The sequence below is a fragment of the Petromyzon marinus genome, chromosome 13 (genome assembly GCF_048934315.1).
Source record: "Petromyzon marinus isolate PM22_M1 ecotype Great Lakes invasive population chromosome 13, UKy_Petmar_22M1.pri1.0, whole genome shotgun sequence".
Lineage (NCBI taxonomy): Eukaryota > Metazoa > Chordata > Hyperoartia > Petromyzontiformes > Petromyzontidae > Petromyzon > Petromyzon marinus.
This window is the reverse complement of record NC_133679.1, coordinates 3,144,861-3,167,394: the sequence shown is the minus strand read 5'-3', so window position 1 is coordinate 3,167,394 and position 22,534 is coordinate 3,144,861. Positions and strand designations below refer to the sequence as shown.

Below are 22,534 nucleotides of genomic sequence, written 5' to 3'. Positions count from 1 at the left end.
AGTTTGAGAGAGGTGTAGGTTGAAAGGCTAAAGACAAGACATGAGTTGTCTTTAGGTTTTAAAAAATATTTACTCAAACGCAATCTTTATTCTTCTGCTGGGTTTGTGATATCTCATTAAACAGGTTTTAAACAGGTAGCCCATGAGGCTGCGCAGCCCTTTGGCTTGCATTTTTAATAGCAAATCGGTGTTTAAGATCCTGTGACAACAATCTGAGTCTACCAATATGATCTTGCAACACTGCCCTACATCCCATTTGCAACATTATTCAAACACGTCAAAAAATCATGGTTGTGGTTCTCTTCTTGTATAGTGACCCAATTGCAGATATATATTTTGTCGTCTAAAAATGGAAAAAAACCAAGCCAACTGGATTTCTCAGAGTAAGTCAGCATACAATCTTGAAGTTTAGTCTCATCAAATCTAAGTACATTTTTTGATCAACTTTGTTTTATCTCGTCACTGTCCAAAACAATTCCAATTTTCTATTCTAACTTCATTTTGTGACTTAAGCTATTGAAGGTAAATTTTATTTTGAAACTGAAATAGAAAAATTAAAATGTTACAAGCATTTTAAATATTTTAGTACAAAAGACGTGCAGAGCCTTGAATATTTTGATTCGACAGTGCAACAGGTAGGTTACCAAGTTTCCACAAGGTCAAGTCTAGTCTCCAAAGGCTATTTAAAATTTTAATTGGTACAATCTGTACTGAGCTTTGTGTAGATGTTTATGCAACGACTGTCATATTTAGGACATTGATTACTATCTTATTCATTGTATTGGATTGACTGACGCATGTTGGGGGGGGCTGCTTTTCAAATGTTTAGAAGCAAATGGCAGATAATTACATTTCCTGTACTGAAAAACGCCTCCTGATGGGGCATCAGCGTGGGAATGAATAAAGCTCTTTGTGCACGGTCAGGAAAAGCCCGGGTTGTGTTAATTACGTGCGCTTTCTTCTTCCCGTGCACATTTAAGTAAGATGATCTCTCAAAAGAATTCTGAAGGGATTCCTGATGGAGTATACAGGGATACAATAGCTCGTAGTATTATATTTTTTCTATAGCTGTATGATGCATCATGGGTGCTTTCATTTTACATCATGTGGTATACCAGTTTCTTCTGCGACACATTGTTAAATTTCGGCATTCCCGTAAATGCGCCTCTCGCTTCATAATAATTGCCTTGAATAGAAAATAAAAACAGGCTCTCTGATGAAACATTGCACAAAATGTGGAATTATACACAGTGAGCACTATATCTTAACATGTCATTAATATATCGACATGCATCATATTAATCTTGCTATTTTTGGGAGAGGGTGGGATGAAGACATTCAGCAATCATTCCCTTTACACAGGCATTCGGTAAGATGCCATATTTAATCAATCAGGAAGGGGTTTACAATCTGGATTGGGCAAGTAGTGAAAGAGAATGGCTTGCTGAAGCAGGCGATCGAGGGACGATGTTTTGGGGAAAATGCCAAGGGGAAGGAAAAGAATGGCAATTCTAGACAATATTGAACAATGAAAGATGTACGGACAGATGAAGAGATCGGTAGATGACAGCAACATGGAGGAGAGAATTGTGCCTTCGACCCATCTTCCCACACCTCCGTTGAGCAACGGTTGGCTACATACGGTGCGAAGGAAGTTCAACACACAAGTCTACGAATGGAACACTTTGTAATGATGGGCAGGATGTGGAAGCAGTATTTCATTCAGAGTTGCTTTTACATTGATATCCACAATGCATAGATATAGTATTGCAATCCCATTGATCTAACGAGGGGACCTTGATGCAAAGGTTGGCTCTCGGCTTTGCACCCAGTAAAAATAAATATTTCCCATTGGAAAAATGAGTCTGCATAATCTTAACAATGTCCTAATCAACGTAATAATCTAGCTGCATCCTGTTACCAGGATTCAGTGTAATTCCATATGGGATACATTTTATGATTCTAGCCCAGTATTCTGAAACCTGATGTGCATGCCCTCAATTTTTATTGGTACAGCTTACAAAACCATGGGTGAAGTACTTGTTTTGGACAGAGTGGTGCAGAAACATGCACACTCGGTCGATTGACAAGAATGCAAATGGCCCTTTTAAAAGTAGTTACCACGGAACATTTGTTCCCGATATCCTTATAATTTATGTGGGAATACTCACTGGGCACAAGTAGAGATATTGAAGATTGAGATTAGGCATTTGAGCACATTTCTGTGGTGCTAGCGGAGAAACTTGGCTCGGTACAGTTATACCAACCATGCTTCTTGCCAAAATTCACCCCATAATCTCGGCAGTGTCTTTTCAAGACTCTGATTGACATTGAAATGTTGAATACTGCATCTAATGCAGTATTTAGTGTGCCGCATGTATTTTATTATTTAGAGCACTGGTGTTTTATATGCTTTTAAAAATAAGCAGTTCATGAAACAGGTGTTGACTAATGTAAGAATGGGGCATAAAGTAATTGCTGTACTTAGAAAATGAATACGGCAAAGAATGCAGTTGTTCCATCATATATTGCCTTTTGACCACCTGCAACCGTCAGGAGAAATATGTGACAGATAGGGTGTGCAATGATGTATGAGTGTTTACCCTGTGCGGTTAACATACTGAACTGAGTCATTCTATTGTTTGTGGCTGTTGTCCAGTTGTGCAATCGGGGGGGGGGGAGGCAAAGGCAGTATTGTCTTAGATTTGTTTTCACAGCTCTGGACAAATGTTGAGTATTGGAGTGCGGCACCCTAAACTATGGATCTAAGCTATGGGTCGAAGCTGTCTGTAATATTGATAATGCTGAAAAAGTATTGACTCTAATTCGAAACACATCCATGTAGTAGTGTGTCACAATCGATCAGCTTGACACCAATTTACATCTGTTTTTTTTTACATACAGCCTGTAGTGTTGTGAAGCAGAGTGTCAATTCTCAGTTGGGTGGCTTTTTATGTTACTGTACCATTCGGTATGGTGGTAATCATATGTATAAGATAAAAAAATATATTGTTTGTGATTGCAGTGGCATCGTTTTGTGGCCCCCCTACCTTAAGAAGTTGAATTTTAAGCCATTTAACGTCGTGTTTTGGAGTTCATAGTCATTGCAGTGGGAGGAGTGACATGGCTACTGCAAGCACTGCAATGCGGTCTGGCAGTGCTGTGGTGAGGGTAGATGCTATCTTATCAAAACTGTTAATGAGCACTTAGTGACCACACTCGGGGTCAAATTCAAAATCGTGGCTCCCCCAGCCTCGTTCTTCCTACTGTGCCCGCTTCAAATATCCACACTGGCATGATTACATTTGTATAAATGTTAAAGGAATCTGCATACACCAGTCTGTAAAACAATGCATTAACGTTATCTCCATTTTCTGTCTTCTGTTTTTCTGACTGCTAAAGTATGATAATAGGGGTTTCCCCTTTCTGGCAATAAAACAGGTGTCAAGATGTTAAAACACCAAACTGAAACCTTTGCAAGGAATCATGTCTGCATTTACCACATATACTTGTGGTGAACATGCAAACAAGAACATGCTCTGACAGTATGTGCATTCTCTTTGGTTCTTTCGGTAAAGTCACGTAGGTAGAAAAATAAAATAAAAAATAATATATCACGACGTTTCAATGGCAACACAAGCGGTCGTCCTCAGGCGGAAAAAATAATCCAGCAGTGGAACTGCTGAACCAGGAAGGACAGTGAGAGAGCTGTTCCACCAAGAGGTTAAATATGTTGGAGAAGTGACAGCAGCAGATGTGAGTGTAAATGTGATCGGTATTACCTTGTTGTCGCGGCATCTCTTGAGAAAGGTGAGCGACTCAATCAGGTGAGCCTTCTTGTCTAGCAGTCTGTTATGTGCATTGTCTTTGAAACTGATTGGTCCACACCAGAGACATCTTTCTTTAGAGCCTAGTCTCAAACAGTGTTAGACCAGAGGACGCCAAAAGTATCTTTCATGGGATACCTGTGCCATAAAAGGCAAGAGTACAGATTGATACAAAAAAAATCAGTAAAAACATCATGCGTGCTGGAAAGTATTGAACATGGCAGCAAATGTACAATAAGCTGTTTTGTTTACATTTAATACAAGCATTCCTTGAAAACTACTAAATTAAAAGTATGCAATAGACATAAACTTTTTTTACATAATTTTTTAATCGTTTTTTGTTACATCAAATGTATGAAATGTTGCAGTAGGTTTTCAATGAACTGATGAATGAATGTATGGAACTTTGCCTTGAATATGTGGCATTCAGGGCAGGTTTAGTTTGGTAAAAGCTATGCAATGGGTTATGACGCAGAGGATGAGAAATATAGCACGGAAACTAAATTTAGCTGTAAAGAATGTTTTCTGCATCTCTGTGCTGGGGCCTAATAAGATTCATGAATTATGGCTGCATGAAAATTTGTCTCGTTTTAAATAACCATTCTTATCACCAGTGATGTACAAATTCAGGGTTTTTTAGAGGTCCAGCGAAGGGATTAGGTTACATGAAAATTGCATGCCTCTTTCTGTAGAAATGCTTTTGTGTGTACCAATCGCGTAATAATGTTATTAATCTTTGGAAGCCAAGCATACCTGGACCTGCTATAAACATGTAACATTTTTTTCTTATCCCAATTGCAAAATAACAAGCCTTTTTTAGTGTTTCATTTGAGCGATTTTTAATGACGTTTTTTCAGGTTTACTTTGTTGGCTGAAATGTAACCCCTGCAGTTATCTTGAATTTGCAGATCGCATTATTTATATATTTCACAATTTAACATTGTGGGGTTAGCATGTTTATGTGACCACTGGGTATCATGCGGCAGGGTCAGACATGGTCACAGCCTCTGGTTGCTCAGGCGCTGGGATTGGTGAGTTGCTTAAAAGGTGGATGCTCTTTTCCAATCCTGACTTGGAGCTACGTTTATGCCTCAACAACTGCGCATTGAGTGAACAAGCTTCGTTATAAGACTGGCCAACTCCAAGTCCTTATGGATGAGTGAATCCAAGGCTTTTTTTGCCTTGCATACATAGATAGCTTTAGAACTATGGAGATGCGGTAAACGATTTTAAAAATTATATTTTGATTTGCCATATGACCATGTATACTTTCATCTGCAGCCCTGTATACATGCATATGAAGATGAGCAGCTGGCTGGTTGCCAATGATGTCACCGCCTGTAAGAAGTGGGTCTTACACTAGCACCTACTTGTAGCTGGTATGCGGTCATCGAAGGATGTTCATGTTTTTGTGTGCTTTGTATATTTGTGAAGGGAGTGAAAGTTGAAGACTTGCAAGGTGCTTTAGTATGATCCAAAAGACATACATCCCTAGCCAAGCACAATAGCAATTATGTGAATTTGGTCTGGACTTCCCTTAGGTTGATTCATATTTTTTAAATCGGTGTAAGTGTTTGGGTTGTCCAGATTTATTACTGTTCGCATATTCGCCCCCAGCACCAACTGCTGCTGCAGAGTAGAATCCTCTGGAACGGAAAGATCTCTTTTAGAAGATGTAGGCTTGTCACGTGATCAACCAGCAACCTCACTTTTCATCACGAGCCGTTGAAACAGAAGATCATTTCTTCGTAGCTAGATTATTTTTTGTCCAGTTTTTTTATCCTGTTAGAAATATTGAAATATATCTTCTCAAAATTTGCACCGTTTAATGGTTGATACACTACCTACTGCCTTGCATGCTGTACTGTTCTTGACAGCTGTTCACTCAGTACTCCAAGTGAAGTGGTGGTACAGTGGTATAATGCGCACTACTGTGAACTCGGTGATCTGAATTTGATTCTTACCCATGGCTAACATCAGTGGCGAGTGATGTGAATTATTCTTAGGCCCTCCTATCATCATCCTGAACTGACCAGCTTGGTAAAGCATGATCAAAATCCCATTACCGACACTTTGGTGATGTCTTCCTTTCATTTAAAAACAAAATGCTTGTTTGCGAGGGATTCTGCATGCATTAATCTGCATGCATTAATCGCAACGCACTTGTGGAACAATGACATTTTCCCCCCACTTAGCAGAGGGAATGCAAATAAAAATGTGCCATGGCTTGGCTTGAAATGTTATCACCTACAATCTCGCAAAAGATACAGCATTGTTTTGGAGAATACAAATCATGCTTGGCACCCACAAACAGTTCTTGGCAATGCTTTGAATTTCACTTTTTTTTACAATGCGACGCTTCATCTGTTTCATACACATTCCATGCACTTTTATGCTCGAAGTACATTTTTATGTTCCAGAGAGATGGCAAAGGTATTTCATTGAACTTCTATGTAGGCTGGTCTGATGTGCAATTGAATTTGTTATGTTCCGATTCTTAAATTGAGCACTCAAAAATAAATGTTTTACCAGTTTTGTGGACTAGAGGTTTTAATCCTTTGCCAGAAGCTATGCAGGGTATTATATAAATACAGTGTAGCAAAATTGAGACTCATCTGAAGCCGCAGATGGTTATCCTTTTAGTATAAATCTGTCACTGGGCAGAATTAACTGTAAGTGAATGTCAACCCGATTTTATACCTGAAACTGAAATCTGATGCTGATAACAGCTGATTGTTTGGGCCAATTAATTTGTTGTTGCACGTAAAACTCGGTCCGTCGACCGGGTTGCTGCTCCCTAAAGATAAAGATTATTACAGTGGTGCTCTTCCTTTCTCACCCCCGTTCAACCCTCCCCTCCGCAATGCCACGCTACCGCAAATGCTTGCGCGTGCGTGTGTGCTGTTTGACGGATATGGCACGTGTGCGCTCGTGCTGCCTATCTGACAAGGCCCGCGATGAGAACAAATAACGTGTCGCGACACCGGTCCCTGTTGCGTGAGCGAAACTACCTGTCAGCAACAGGCCGCAAAGCCTATAAATCCTGTGCGGCTTTGCGTCATGGCACGAAGCGGAGCACTCCAGGTTAGCGGTAAAAATAGTGCAGCTGGGTCAGTGGAAAACCAAACCGTGGCTTGGCACGTGTGACCGGCCGTTTTAACGTTGGGATACATGAGAAATGCATTGCCACTGCTTTTCCACCTGATGTGTGCCTGCTTGCTTACTGCCACCGGCTATTCAGCTTAGCTCATTGTTGCTTCAAAGGGATGGACCTTGGTTCGCAAGATTTCGGAGTAATGATGAAACACATGCACAAAGGTTGTTTGAGGAGTTTTGGCAGGATGATAAAACACAACGTTTTTTTCAGGAACAAGAACATTTTCGGTTTACTTCTAGTATAGTTCTAATAATGCATATTCATTTACTAAATAAAAACTACTGCGGTATGTTAAATGCATACATTTTCAATGACAATTTACTTCCTACCATCGTATTTTCCTTGTCCAAATCTCAACCAAATACATCTGACAACGAAATGTCTATATAACACACCCTTACCAACTTGGTGGTCTTGCCCTTAACATCTCTTTATTATTCTCTGCGATAAATACATTCGATAACGCCTGTTTTAAAACCAAATTGATTTTTTTATGCACTATCCTTCGTCATGGGATATATCTTAATTAATAAATGCACACATTTTAAGCGATATCGTTATGAGCCTTTTCGCGTCCCATGTAAGGTTGCCTTAAATGGGTTTCATTTATACCTAAATATGTTTAGTAGGAGTCGAGAGGGATCCGATTGTATGATAGGTCGAGATTTTCTAGGTGGAAAATGTATAAACATTCACGAGTAATACATTTTTTTTAAATCTTATAAAAACGTGTTTTGGAAATTCTGTCTTCCCTGGTTTAAGATGTGAATTATTTCAATGTTACGCATTTTATCTCGGTTATTGTCGCGTTTTTTTACACAAATGTGTGTCTGAAAACATGCCCATACTGCTTGTGGTCGCAAAAATTACAGATATATCCCAAGGCATGCATATATTTGCTAAATGTTAACAATTCCCAGAATAAATTGTTAGAGCTGTTTGCATGTGGAGGCTTATCCCAAGCTTGGAGAATAATTTGACTAAATGTGAAATCAGCATCTATTTTACATGGTAATTAGATTGTATTCATTTGTGTTTGAAGTTACATCTGATTGTAAGCACTGCACATTAGCTAATTTTCAAGAAGCTCCTAATAAAGTCCTTGAGCAAGGATGTTATAGGAAGCCTACTTTTTATTTTTATCTTGATCGCCGTACCACTACTGCAATAAGATAGACGTCGATTTTAATGAACCCTGCTGGATTGTAATCAATGAAGATGTCTCCCATGACTGCAGGTTAGGCACGGTTATGGCGCCAATGATCATATGCATGCACGTTTGTAAGACTGATGCCCCCACGCTTGTACCTCCATGGCATCCGGATGGCCCAATTGAGCCCTTTTGCAGGGCCATTGCTTTCCTTTCCAGTGGTGCATGTCGGGAGCTGGATATATAACCACGTGGGACATGACCGTAGCATGCGCGCACGCACCTGAGCGCACTGTCCATTAACCACGTGCTCGATAGCCCGATTCATTTTTGGACATTGGAAGAATAACACCTGCAAAGCTTCACGGCATATTAACCAGCTGTCGTCAATATGCCGTGGCTCTGACGGGAGACGAATCACACCTCGACGACTGGCGCATCGGCCAAATGTACGGCGGCTAATGCTGTTTCCTGGACCACATGAGTGTGCCTCTAAATCAAATCTGTCTTGCACATCACTACGGAATGGTTGTGAGGAAGTACTGCAGTTCATTCTTGGCGTTTATGATACTGGTCGTGCATGAAACAACGACGATACAAAAAAAATATCTGGTGAGGGTAGGAAGATGCAGGAAATATATGGGGGAATATACATTTGCTGAGGAAATTATATCTTCGATGCATTATTTAGGTCTGTGAAATATATACAGAATTTGGCTTCCCCCATCATTGTCATCAGGTTGGCCGGCACATTTTGCAGGTTCAGGTTTAGGCCACCACCTGTGCTCATGAATCCATATTAGAGCGTCAGAAAAGGCAGTGGTTTATCTGTCGGCAGCCTTCCATAAGAAGAGTCTAGACTGATTTTTATCGAGCATGCCACATATACAGCAGACGAATGATTTGCCTCCATCACTTTCATGACTTTGAAGGCATATTCTTCATCAGGGGTTGGGAAATTAAATATGGTCCATGACATGCAAATGACAACCCTTGAGTCTGAAAAGTTAAAAGCACAGACGAAATTTAGCTTACGGTAATGTGGTATTAACGAGCCCTTTTAAAATGTGTTTGAAGTAGATATTACAATATTTTTATGGGGTGTCATATAAATAGAAAATGCAAACAAGCATTTGGCAGGGTTCCATTTCCTGTTGCATTGTTCCACTTGGGGACTTGCGTTTCACAGGTTTTTTTTAGGTGTTTAGGGGCTTTTAAAAGTTTAATTATTAAGTTGTGCTTTTTCAGAGTGGTGGTTGGAAGGTTTAGCCACACAAATCCTGTTAACTGGGAAGGCTGGGCTTGCTTCAGCTTGCAGCATTTTATCTAAAAAAACGCTCCTTCAACTGCCTCCCTTCCCTGTCCTTTTTTATTTTTCTAGTGAGAAGCTTTTAAAAACCTTTGATCAGTTGAGCTGCGTTGGTCCCTTGCTTAGGGCGTGTCTTCAAGGAATGACGTCTGGTGAAGCGGATTCTCCATGGAGTTGGATTTATTATTTTGTAATTTGCAACATGATGGCTTTTCAACACCAACATATAATAACATTCTTAATAGTTGGTGTTATTACTTGTGAATGTGGGCTTATAGCTGTGATGTTTGAAAGCGATGCATTTTAAAGTTTATTTTAACTATTTAGATGTCTTTGTTTTGTTTGACATGAAAACGATGGATTAGTTAACTTGGAATGTGTGTAGGCATGCAGAGACTTGACAATTATGCCTGAGATACAAGAAAGAAGTAACCACCACCTAATGAAGTCAAACAATAAACCAAAGGGTTTTTGTAATATATTAAATTGTGTAAGATTGTTCTGTACCATGAAACTCCTTTATACTTGTTGGAATATAAACTATAGCTATTTCTACAGCCTTGCATAAAATCTCAAGGAATTAATGATGATAGATTTTGATGGTACATCTGTAAAAATATATTCTGTGACAATAATGTAATGTGTGATGGAGGGTTTGGGGCTTCTGTTGGCCAGTCCACCATGTCTGCACATTATCTGGTAACATTGCCCGTTCATACAAATTCCCTTAATCGCCACTTACACACGGACGCATCTTGTTGTTTTCCTTTGGGCTTCTTGTCTTTTTGCGGGACCTCCTTGCGGGACCTCCTTTTGTCTCTTCTGGTGGTATACATTTGTAAATATACAATGTTTAGTGTAAAAATATTTGCAACTATTGTGATGCTTGGCCAGGTGGATCCAGTGTGGACCCTATTTTTGATTCACAGAACCCGTTAGAACATTGTGGACACTTAAAGATAGATCCCTCCATCAGAATCCCCCTCTTCTTTTACCACTGCACCTAACGATGCCTGTGGTCTCGTATGGGAAACCATTGATCCCAGGTGGTGAAGGAAGCCAAGTTATTGAGAAGTTAAAATAATGACAAAAAGCTTTGCTCACTTTTGGAAATTCTTTAGGAAATGAAAAATGTAATTAAAGCCACACCAATATAGTTGAGTAATTCGAGATGTTTGCAAGTAACATTTTTTTCATGTTCTTTCATAGAAATGCCAGTCTTCCAGTGTGGATAAAATGCATATTTAATCTAATGTTATTTTTTCTCTGCAATTGTTTTCTTGGTTTGGGTAATTGCTAGAGAATAAAACTCGGGGCTTAAAAATGTTAAAAAGAAGAGAATGTGTTTTTTAATCAGAAGGTTCTGTGTGTTTACAGCAGACTGCTGAACACCGCCGATGCCACTATTTGCATGTAAATTAACTCCACGGTTATCAATGCAGTAATCCTTGAACAAGTCATAACTGTCCCCCATTGCAATTCTCACTTTGTCCGACTTTGGTGTGGGAAAACTTCCAATGTCTTGGGTCACAGCCCAGTGGTAATGAAAACATTGATCAAATCCCACATTTTGCGAGACCAGTTTGAAGTTACAAACAACGACTCCCATGCCCAGCACATTGAAAGCACACTGAATGTTTAACTGTAGCTGGCAGTGCACGCCACATGATCCCTAGCTGTGCTGGTGATTCTGTTTGTGGTTTCAAGGCGTTGCTGATTACACCAAATATGGGTTGAAAATTTGCCAGAGGTCTCTCTCCTGTGTCAAAGTTTGCTCATCCTGTAGCAACTTCTGTTTTCCATCTTTTTCGTTAGCCAGCAAAAAAGGGGTTCTTTGTATTTTGAGGTTCCTTTATTTTACTCCCCCTGGCGTGGCCATTATGCCACTCAATGAAACTCGTTTCCCCGTTTTGGGGATTGGATAGTATTTACTCATCACGACATTGAGGTTTTGAAGGCAATGGTTCGATGTTTCACTTCTGCGGCGTTGTTAATCTCTCTGTAACAGACCGCTTCGAGCAATGTGTTTGCATCTTTGTTTATCGATCTTTCTGCATGTTCTATTTCACGGGTTACACAGAAATATACAGCAATGTGCAGCTAATTGCAGAAATTTCATGAAACGTATTTAAAGGTCCGTAACAACAGAATGTAGCCAATTGCATTTTGGTTCAAGTACAGTGAGGGAAAAAAGTATTTGATCCCCTGCTGATTTTGTACATTTGCCCACTGACAAAGAAATGATCAGTCTATAATTTTAATGGTAGGTTTATTTGAACAGTGAGAGACAGAATAACAACAACAAAATCCAGAAAAACACATGTTAAAATGTAATAAATTGATTTGCATTTTAATGAGGGAGATAAGTATTTGACCCCCTCTCAATCAGAATGATTTCTGGCTCCCAGTTGTCTTTTATACAGGTAACGAGCTGAGATTAGGAGCACACTCTTAAAGGGAGTGCACCTAATCTCAGCTTGTTACCTGTATAAAAGACACCTGTTCACAGAAGCAATCAATCAATCAGATTCCAAACTCTCCACCATGGCCAAGACCAAAGAGCTCTCCAAGGATGTCAGGGACAAGATTGTAGACCTACACAAGGCTGGAATGGGCTACAAGACCATTGCCAAGCAGCTTGGTGAGAAGGTGACAACAGTTGGTGCGATGATTTGCAAATGAAAGAAACACAAAAGAACTGGCAATCTCCCTCGGCCTGGGGCTTCATGCAAGATCTCACCTCGTGGAGTTGCAATGATCATGAGAACGGTGAGGAATCAGCCCAGAACTACACGGGAGGATCTTGTCAATGATCTCAAGGCAGCTGGGACCATAGTCACCAAGAAAACAATTGGTAACACACTACGCCGTGAAGGACTGAAATTCTGCAGCGCCCGCAAGGTCCCCCTACTCAAGAAAGCACATATACATGCCCGTTGAAGTTTGCCAATGAACATCTGAATGATTAAGGGGATAACTGGGTGAAAGTATTGTGGCCAGATGAGACCAAAATGGAGGTCTTTGGTATCAGATCAACTCGCCGTGTTTGGAGGTGGAGGAATGCTGCCTATGACCCCAAGAACACCATACCCACTGTCAAACATTGAGGTGGAAACATTATGCTTTGAGGGTGTTTTTCTGCTAAGGGGACAGGACAACTTCACCGCATCAAAGGAACGATGGACAGGGCCATGTACCGTCAAATCTTGGGTGAGAACCTCCTTCCCTCAGCCAGGGCATTGAAAATGGGTCGTGGATGGGTATTCCAGCATGACAATGACCCAAAACACATGGCCAAGGCAACAAAGGAGTGGCTCAAGAAGAAGCACATTAAGGTCCTGGAGTGGCCTAGCCAGTCTCCAGACCTTACTTAATCCCATAGAAAATCTGTGGAGGGAGCTGAAGGTTCGAGTTGCCAAACGTCAGCCTCGAAACCTTAATGACTTGGAGAAGATCTGCAAAGAGGAGTGGGACAGAATCCCTCCTGAGATGTGTGCAAACCTGGTGGCCAACTACAAGAAACGTCTGACCTCTGTGATTGCCAACAAGGGTTTTGCCACCAAGTACTAAATCATGTTTTGCAGAGGGGTCAAATACTTATTTCCCTCATTAAAATGCAAATCAATTCATAACATTTTTGACATGCGTTTTTCTGGATTTTTGTTGTTATTCTGTCTCTCACTGTTCAAATAAACCTACCATTAAAATTATAGACTAATCATTTCTTTTTTTCTTTGGTTCTTTCGGTAAGTCACGTAGAATGAGAATAAAATAATAAATTGATAAAATAAAATAACACAATATTCTCACGACGTTTCGGCCACAACACAAGCGGCCTTCATCAGGTGAAGGGACGAGACTGCCTGGAGGACAGCGCTGTCCTCCAGACAGTTATTATTTTATTTTATTCTCATTCTATGTGACTTTACCGAAAGAACCAAAGAAGATGAATCCTTGCAGTCACGAAAGCTTTAAATCGAAATTTAATCATTTCTTTGTCAGTGGGCAAACGTACAAAATCAGCAGGGGATCAAATACTTTTTTCCCTCACTGTACATTCAAATTACACTCATACATTTTGGTTTCGTATCACTAATTTCATTGGCAACTGTGGGTAATGACTTGAGTTTTTTTAGATTGCTTAGCAACAGGTTGTACATTGTCAATGAAAATGTGTTGATCATGCTTTTAGTTTGGCAGATACCACCGTGTTCAAATGTTTTGCAATATATAAATGAGCCTTTATAAAATAACTTGATTCAGAAAATGTGAAGCTCTATGTATTCAAGAAGGAATACGTTCAGCCGTAAAACAAAGATTACCCCACTGTGTCGATGATCAAAGTTTTGTGGCAGGATTTTATGAATATGCACAGCCACAAAAAAAATTCCAAATTAACAAATTCATCATCTATGAATGCTCTGACGTCTTATACTTTGACGTTTCATAACACATCAAATTCCGTTTAACTGGCTGCAAATTCATGCAGAATTGCATAACAATCCTTGGGCCTCCAGTGTTGCTTCTGTAGTCGCTAAAGATGTAATTTACAATAGTAGTGGTACCAAAGTGGACCGCATAATGGCTGACTTGTTTGGAGAAGTAGATTTATTCGCTTATGCAAAGTTGCTTCTCTTATCTGACATGCAGCATTATAGTTTCACAACTACAGTACTTGAGGAAGGAAAACTAAAAATAAATACATTGAGAGTCCACTTCAATTGGGCATTAAATTAGTAGTTCAATATATTGGCATGAGGTTTGGATTCCAAAAGGTTTTAAGACTGTGTATGGAACTTTTTCGCTACCACTCGATGACATTGTAGGGCACAATAAAAACATTTCCCACTGCAATGCATTGTCAAGTGCATTAAAGGATCATTGTCCAGTTGGACCAATGGTAGGCAATGACTCATAAGTCAAATTGGGCCCCCTCACATCTTCTCAAACAAGCAGTGGGACCTCGATGTACGCCACTGGTTGCCCTGAGCCACTGTGATGTGTGTACACATTCCACATTGCCATTTTAGTAGTCTTTTTTAATGGCATGGATGAATATTGGGTTGAGCTGGCATCCAACCGGGATTTGTGCATGCAACATTTAACAAAAAAAATATAGGCAAATTTTTTAAAGTACTACGTTTGGAGGATTTTTTTAGGCGCATTGGGATCTACGGATGAAATTGGCCTCATAGATTAAAATAATTCTTAAGCTTTGACAAGATAGCCTGTAATAAATTGTTGTGCATAAAGTTCACGGAAGACAATTCAGAATATTTTCTACATTTTAATAAGCACTGGGCTTTCATTTCAGCGAAGTGGAATATATATTGCACACAGCTTTAAAGCGCTCTTTTTCATCATCATCATCATAAGAGGTTGAATCAGCCAATGCCTGAGACGGCAAGGTTATTTTGGGCTACTGTTTCGGCATCACTAAAGTGTCCTGCTTAATCCATCAATATAACAATGTTTTACCTTTGCTTTGCAAAACTGTAAGCCATTAAAACTTCACTGATTACAGAGTAATTCTTTTTTTGGGCTTCTGAGATAAAATAGCATTCAGTGTGATGTATCGGCTTTAGCCAGTATTTCAAATGTCTTGAGTGCTTTGCTATGTTAAATGTTAATTTTGCTTATCAGATTTTAAGGAGAAAATGAATGACTTGTAACACCTTCAAAAATACAATTTGTTTTAGCTTCGTCAGGTAATATGGTTGAAACAGTATAACAGAAATCTTTTAGATTTGTTTAATTGTATTCATGCCAGTTGGTCGCTGACTATACAAACGAACACATCTCTGTGCCGGGAGCAGAACTGGATCCATTAATATAATTTAACTCTTAAAGTGGGTGAGGAGTGAAGCACCTCACCTAACCTTCAGCCACCATTCCCTATGTATTTTTGCTGTGGAAAAAGTGACTAAACCGATATCTATCGGTCTCTTCAAGATAGTCACTAGCTTTCATCACCAAGGCCATATAGATTGGGAGACTGGCTCGCATCAGTGGACCTGACAGTTGCATATATTTGCATGTGCCAATCAGGCAGGAGTGACACGGGTCCCTAAGGTTCAGTGTCCTGAGCGGCCACTAAGTTTCCGGGTCTCGCCTTTCTGTCTTTGTACTTCTTCCCCAAGGGTCTTTAAAGTCCTGGTTGGGGATTGGTCGCTTACCTGTGGGGCTGGGGCAACCACGTGCATTCTCACCTCAACCACCTCCTGAAACGAGCAGACTTGGAGGTAACTGGGGAAAATATTTTTTTTGAGTGATAGAGGTGTTGCGGGGGTAGACGGCCAGCCAGTGGATTGAATGAGCCGTGGGTGATTCGACCCTGGCGAGTAGGCCCATCTGCAAGAAGTGTAAATTGATTCACCTTAAATGAGAACAGCAAGTTAATGAGCAATTTGAATTTAGACCCATTTGTTCATAAAACGAGCAAAATGTTTACTTATCGAGCAGAAACCAATACATATGCGCCCCGTGGTGGAAGGGGTCGCACGGTGGCCTGCAGCTGTTTGTTTACCAGCTGTCCTGTGCTGTGCCTGCGTGTTTGGCCATGTGGGGGAAGGGGGCCCCGTGGTGGCATTGTAAGGGGTGGGTGTGGGGAGCGGTGGGGTAACAGCACGCGGCGCTTCGAACTCGGCGACCCGAGTTCGAGTCCAGCTCGTGAAGGTACCTTTTATTATTTTTCTATTGCTTGTGAAGTAATTATGCTGGATGTTTTTTTTGTGGTCTATCAGTTAGAGAATATTTTCTTAATTTGACAGAAGACTAAAAAAACACCCTGATGTAGCCCATAACCTATATATTGTCGTAGTTCTGAAAATCCATCCCATTTTTGTGCACAGACCCACAGGAACAGTTTTTTTTAAATGCTAACGATTGTCGACTGAAATCATATTTTTTAAGGAAGAAGAAAGGGAAAGCACACACACAAAATGTGCATAGACACATGAGGCTTTTTCTTTCCTCCCATTCAGAAGGGAATAAAGGCAAAACCCCTGTCCAATTTTCGCTTTTTGTGGGATATGGGTTCCCTGCTGCTCTGTGGGTAGAGGGTGTGACGTATGCATTTTCCTCCTGCAAACTCGTCTTTCTGGACATGAAAAGCGTGGAATGGCTGTAGTGTTTGTGCAGACTGGAAGGTGCAAGTACATGCTGAGCTGTCTCTTGGGAAAGTGATGCTGGATAAATTTTAACCTGAAACCATCTCAACGTGCAGGCAAAAACCAGTGAAGGAAAATTATTTTCTTTTGTACGGTAGTGTTTAGAATATTAGCTTCCAATATTATGACATGTTCATGATTATTTAAATTATTACAAGTTGATATGACAAAACAGCTTGTTTATTGAAAACTCGATCGTTATCAAAGAATACACATTTAATATTCCACATTATTCATAAGAGTCAATAAATGGACAATTGCACAAAGAGTTGATAAATAGGTGACCAAAATAATAAAAAAAATCTGTTGTGACATAGTGCATTGACAATAGAGTCATTGTCAAAATGTATCATCCTCTCATCAAACTGAATATTTGAAATGAGCCAATGTACACATCATCATTGAAAACTGTAATATTATATAGTTTGTGATGCCATTCTCTTAACAAATGGGACACTGCTCTCTGAGATTTCTGAGTGGATTTTTGTCTCCTAATGTGATGCCGATAGCGCCATTGGAATTAATTGCAGAATAAAATGCACATACTATTTCAATAAACCCCCAGTAATGTTAATCACCATGTAGTCATTTCACCCTTGGTTCTGTTTTTTATCTCTCAATGTTGGATTGTGCTGAATTAGTTGTACATCATTAAAGAAACGTCACTGTTTCAATCCAAGCGTTGTCTTGGTGGCAGCTTTCTTTAAAATTAATTTGAAAAAGAAATGTCAACTTGGCTCTCGGTTCCTGGTCAAGGATGCGTAAAATGGAGCAAATGTCCATGCTGTTACTGTTGTCACTTGGCTATGCCGAACATGTTTCAATTATTAAATTTCAAAAACCCACCTGTGTGTGTGTGCGCATACACAGGTATGTGTGCACTGGCCTATGTGGTCTTGTATTCGTGCACACGACTTGTAAAATAAACTATCTTGTTTGCACAATATTTCAGCTCGCAAAAAGATGCACCCTGACACATCTACATCACGTAGGTATTAAAATAAAAGGGGAAACCTGAAATTGCCTGTTACTCGGCATTGGCTATGGATAAAATCATTTTTTGGGACAACCATTTCCACGGCTTGATTATAATTCCGAAAGTGTAGCTGAAATTCCAAATTGAAAAGAATCTTTGCGCTGCGTGAACCGGCGCAGGACACTTAGATGCATGTGCTGTGACTAAAATAGTGTTGCGGTGCGGTTGCAAAATGCAAGCAGTGGGGTGGAGTGCAGCAGGGGTCTGGCTGGTAAGGATTGGTGGTGCTGCGGAGAAGATTAGTGTGTACGGGGCTGGGTGTGTGTGTGTTGTGAGAACCTAGTGGGGAGCAATAGTGTAGCGGTTGGCGCGCTGCGCTATGAACCCGGTGACCCGAGTTGGATTCCCGCTGACGGCCAACACCAAATGAATACCCAGTGCGGTGTGCAAACTTTGCCACTAAGGAGACAAGGTGGCCAGGTATGGTTGTTGGCCATCCACTCCCTTCGTGTGCCGTGCCTTCCTTCTTAGTTGCTCACTAACGGTACTTTCCCCAACAGTCTGTTAAGGCTATACTGGGGATCTTTGTGAGAACCTATAGTTTTCTGTATCCATTCCTGACTGAGTAAAAATACAATGAAAATTAAAATTTCTAACTTTTGTTTCTCTTTCTAAATTCATTATGTCCGTGTAGCTTGTTGGATTAGTGAATTGCTTGTGGGTGTGTATGCGTATTCCAATTGAACATGTGCTTGAATTGTTACCAACTTGGGCTGTTATTTGCATCTGTACAAGTATGTATATGCATGGTTCTTCATTGTTAGACATGCGAAAAAAAGGCCTGTTCTATGCCTTCCACCACAGGATGGGAATAGGTTCCTGCCTTTTACCAGATCAAATAATTATTTGACAGTGAAGAGATCTAGTAAGGCCAGTTTATCTAAGGAGAATATTGCTCAGCACAAGAAAATTAATATGAAAAGCAAAATGCTCTCCCAGGGAAGACCATGAAAGTAAAGGATACATTTCTGAAATTTGGTTCTTCGTAAGATGCAAATGAAACATAAGAGATGGAAACCGTGGTTGTATTTTCAGTGTACAGCTACCTGGGAAAGTAATTATGATCTGAAAATAGTTTTGCGATGACAGCTGTAGTCTTGACGTGTGAATAAAATACTCGTTAATGCTTGGAGTAAAAAAACGGGTAATTTTTTTTCTTCCACAATGTAACCAAATTGAAAGAGTGACTTAACTAAAACCATTAATTGTGTGTTTTGTTGATTAGAATTGCTGCAAGGTGTATTGGAATCCTGACCAAAATTACTTGTGAGAAGATGACATACTGACCGTTTTAAAAGAAGCTGGTCATACAGGACTTTGCATGACATTGCAGACCAGTTTTTCTAAAATTTATTTTAACGGTCCATGCGATTTGCAGGATTCAGTGGAAATGCTCAGCCCAGCAGTCTAGCTGGATCAAGATGGAATGACGGCATATTACTACGATTCCTAGCGGTGACTGCACATTGTGTGATACCAACCAGCAGAAACTATTGATTTGTGTCACGGCCTGAAGTGGCATAATTTACAGGGTTAGGTAGTAAATAATAAACAGGAAAACCTCGCCATACGCAGCTTTATAGAACACATTTTTCGGCTATGCACGGTTTGATTAATGAGGTCTATTTTCTAGAGCACGGAGGGACGAGTGATGTTTTGGCTATGCGCGGTTTGACGCTGCTGAGATTGTTATCTCCGCATCGTAAAGTAGTGCGCAGTCCTCTTGTGTACTTTACTGTATATGCTGCGCGGTCAGCTTGTACGTTTTAATGTGGATATTTTGTGATATGCCTGTATTTTCTAATAGGCATTAATCGACCAAACAGGCTCCCCCCCCCCCCCATGAGTGCTTTTTTTTTTCCAGAGCCTCTTAAGCAGAAAGTAATGGACTCAGCAATGGCCAGGATATGTGCGTTGGTCCAATGAATTGGCAGCTGTTGCAGGAAGCACGGGCAATGTCCATTGACATGTCGGCACACTGGCATAGGAAATTCGTGTGTTGGTTAGCGTGCAGGCTGCTGGCGGGGAAACGTGATGAAGGGAACACCTCACCTGCGGGATAGCAGCACTGTGTTGATGAAGTATCTTCACTTCCCCAGCTGTTGTTTCAAAAGTGTGACATTTTTTCAGTGGCTGAGAAGGAAAAGGTGTAAGAACCGGCAGCCTTTTTTTTTCCCTTTTCCCCCCCCCCCCCCCGATTTTTTGGGGTGTTGCCAAATTGATTGAAAATAAATAAATGAAAATGTAGTTCACCCACAGCGTGATCACAGCATTTAGCGGGAATAAACTTTAAGTTGAACATTGAAGCACATTGTTTTTGCATATATTTGATAAATCGTAGGAATATTTTTTTGTAAACAAATTGGCACTTGCTACTCATGTTCAGTTAATTTTGTTTTCAACGTGCCTTTGAATATTCTTTTGAACATGGCTTTCCACAGCAGTGTTATTGTCGTAGGTTCCTTTTAAAAAGCATATGTAAGTACAGTGTCAAGTTTTCTTTCTGGAAACTGATGTCACAGCCGAGCACAAGCTTTAGTGTTATTAATCTGGTAATTTTGTCCATTTGTATGCATTGCGAAATGCATGCAATGATGTTGTTGCAATAAGAAAGACTGCAAGCCTTCATCATTCCGCTTCAGTGAACATTGTGCATGGTGTAACAATAATTGTAACTTTCTGAAATTGCGTTCTTGGAATTAAGTTTTAAACTGATGCACTTGGACTTGGAAGTGTGGAATCAGATTTGCAAATCCATATTTACGTGGAGGGGGCGGTGGGGATATTGGTGCTTTTCTGCCGTAGAACTCTGTCTTTTAGGCTTAACATGAACGTGCGGGTTAATTAGTGCACGTGACTTGCTCTATACTGTATATACTACATGCTCGGGCAATTCCTTGCAATAGGAAAATAAATCGGTGTTTAAGACAGACAATGTTTGTGTTAGTGTATGGGTCAGAAAGTAGAAGAGAAGCTTCGAGCCTTTTAAGTACTTGTCGAGCATGCCTGTAATTGCGATCCACAGCTTAAGAATAGAACATCACTAAGAATGTGCAGATGCTCTCGGAAAAAAAGGTTTGCAATGGGTGAAACGCATCAATAGGATGTAGGGTATATGTTGAACTTTTTTCACACCGTACGTAGCCAACCGTGCTTATTGGATGGCAGATTACTGAGACGGGCATTGGCGTGGGTAACTAAAGAGTGATGACCAATGGAAATACCTCGCCAGATGGTGGAGACACTCCTAAAAGTGGACCTTGAAGTTGGATGTCAACTTAACAACTACAGATCTCGCAGAAGTAAGTTATGGTGAGGTGGCATCAATGGCATTGGCAATGATGACCTGTTGACCTTGACGTGGAATAGATGAGATTATTGTGTTAATACTTTAGAAAGACAACTGAGAATAAAATAAGCAATCTTTTTTTTCTCTCGGCGATGAAGTTATGAAAAAATGTTATTTTATGTTTGTTTGTTTGTTTTATTCCATGCATAGTATGAAACGAGGATTTGGCAAATCGTCAATTCGGTAGATCTGTTGCTTGACGAGTTCAGGGCACAGCGTGCACATGTGTACACGTGCTGACAATTGGCAGTGAGAATTACGCGCAATACGAGAGGGGGGGGGGGGTGGCAATGTCGGCGCAACTTCCCGCCGTAAAGGTGCCATGAAACTCTTGCTTTTTAATGGCCGTGTACACTTTGATGTGTGCTGTCATGGGCCGCTCGTGCTGACGTGCCCGTTGGCCGGCGTGAAGGAGCAAGCGCGCGCAGCAAGCAGCCTCGGCTGTAAAAACAGCCTTTACAGGGTCATCTTGAAATTTAGCTTCCCCACGGAGTCAAAATATTGCAGCGCTAAAATCAGAACTGCTCCACAGGCCCTTGCGCACTGCCTGCTCCCATGCTGTGCCGCTATTGTCGGCAAGGGGTTACAACTGGAACGAGTAGCTTAGATCATAAGGTGTTTAATATAGTGGTGAATCATGTAAGTGCCAGCATAGCACATGTGCACAGTTTTGATGCACAAAGGAATTTTTTATAGGAACACTGTCACTTGGTATCTTGGCACATGAGAGGTCAATAAAATCTCTGGTCTCGGTGGAATATGCACTACCGGGTTAATTCTACAGAATATTAGTTGTCTGTTGTGCTTGCTGGGGTTTTTTTTTGCAAAAAAAGACTTGTACACTTGCCTGTGGCAGTTCACAGCATAGCATTCTTTTAAGTATGCACTAAATATTTTGGTCAATACATAGTTGGCCTTTTTGTGCTAACTTTGGTTCACGCCAATTAAAGTGGTGGCGAAAGGCTGTAACCCACAGCAGAGATCATCACATGTGGGACACATCCACCTGCAGCATATATCTGTCTTCATAAGACAATACGGTGACTTCTTGACATATCTGCTTCTCATGTCAGTTGTATCCAGATAAAGTTGTGGTATCGCATATACAAGAATTCCCTAAATATTCCAAGCAGTACACTCCTGAAAACAAGTCTTGCTGCACTGTAGTTTTCTATGGATAAATAAGGATTATCCAATATTCATAACTTAGAGGTATTGTTTTTCGTAATTTCTTTTTGATAAATTATGTAGTACATGTATCTAACTTAATGTATTGAATTATCTTTTTCCCTTAATCAACATAAACATTCGTACTGTTTTGTTAATTCCATCATCTGAATTATCACTGACCAGTAAATTTGATTTCATAACAGTATGTTATAATTAGTCAGATGCATTCACAAATATTTTATACATATTGAACACATTTGAAAAACAAATCAAGCTTCAGGGTTAACAACTGTATATACTAAACAGAAAAGGTTTCCGCTGTGACCCATGTCCAGAACCTTGAATTATTTAACATTACGAATAACAA

At 40.3% G+C, this 22,534-nt stretch overlaps 1 protein-coding gene across 15 annotated transcripts in view; it reads left to right on the top strand.

Annotated features, from left to right (window-relative positions):
• The window catches only part of LOC116942220 (transcription factor 12-like), a 188,511-nt gene that overhangs the window by 14,082 nt on the left and 151,895 nt on the right, over positions 1 to 22,534 (top strand). For 9 of the 15 annotated variants that reach the window (XM_032953923.2, XM_032953927.2, XM_032953924.2 and 6 more), the window contains one exon: positions 15,584 to 15,685. The exons of 5 other annotated variants lie outside the window; for them this stretch is intronic. In XM_032953923.2, coding sequence (XP_032809814.1) covers positions 15,584 to 15,685 — 102 coding nt within the window. Of the gene's footprint in view, positions 1 to 15,583; positions 15,686 to 16,051; positions 20,951 to 22,534 lie in introns of those variants that run through there. One more of the 15 variants, XM_032953934.2, reaches the window with a different exon arrangement.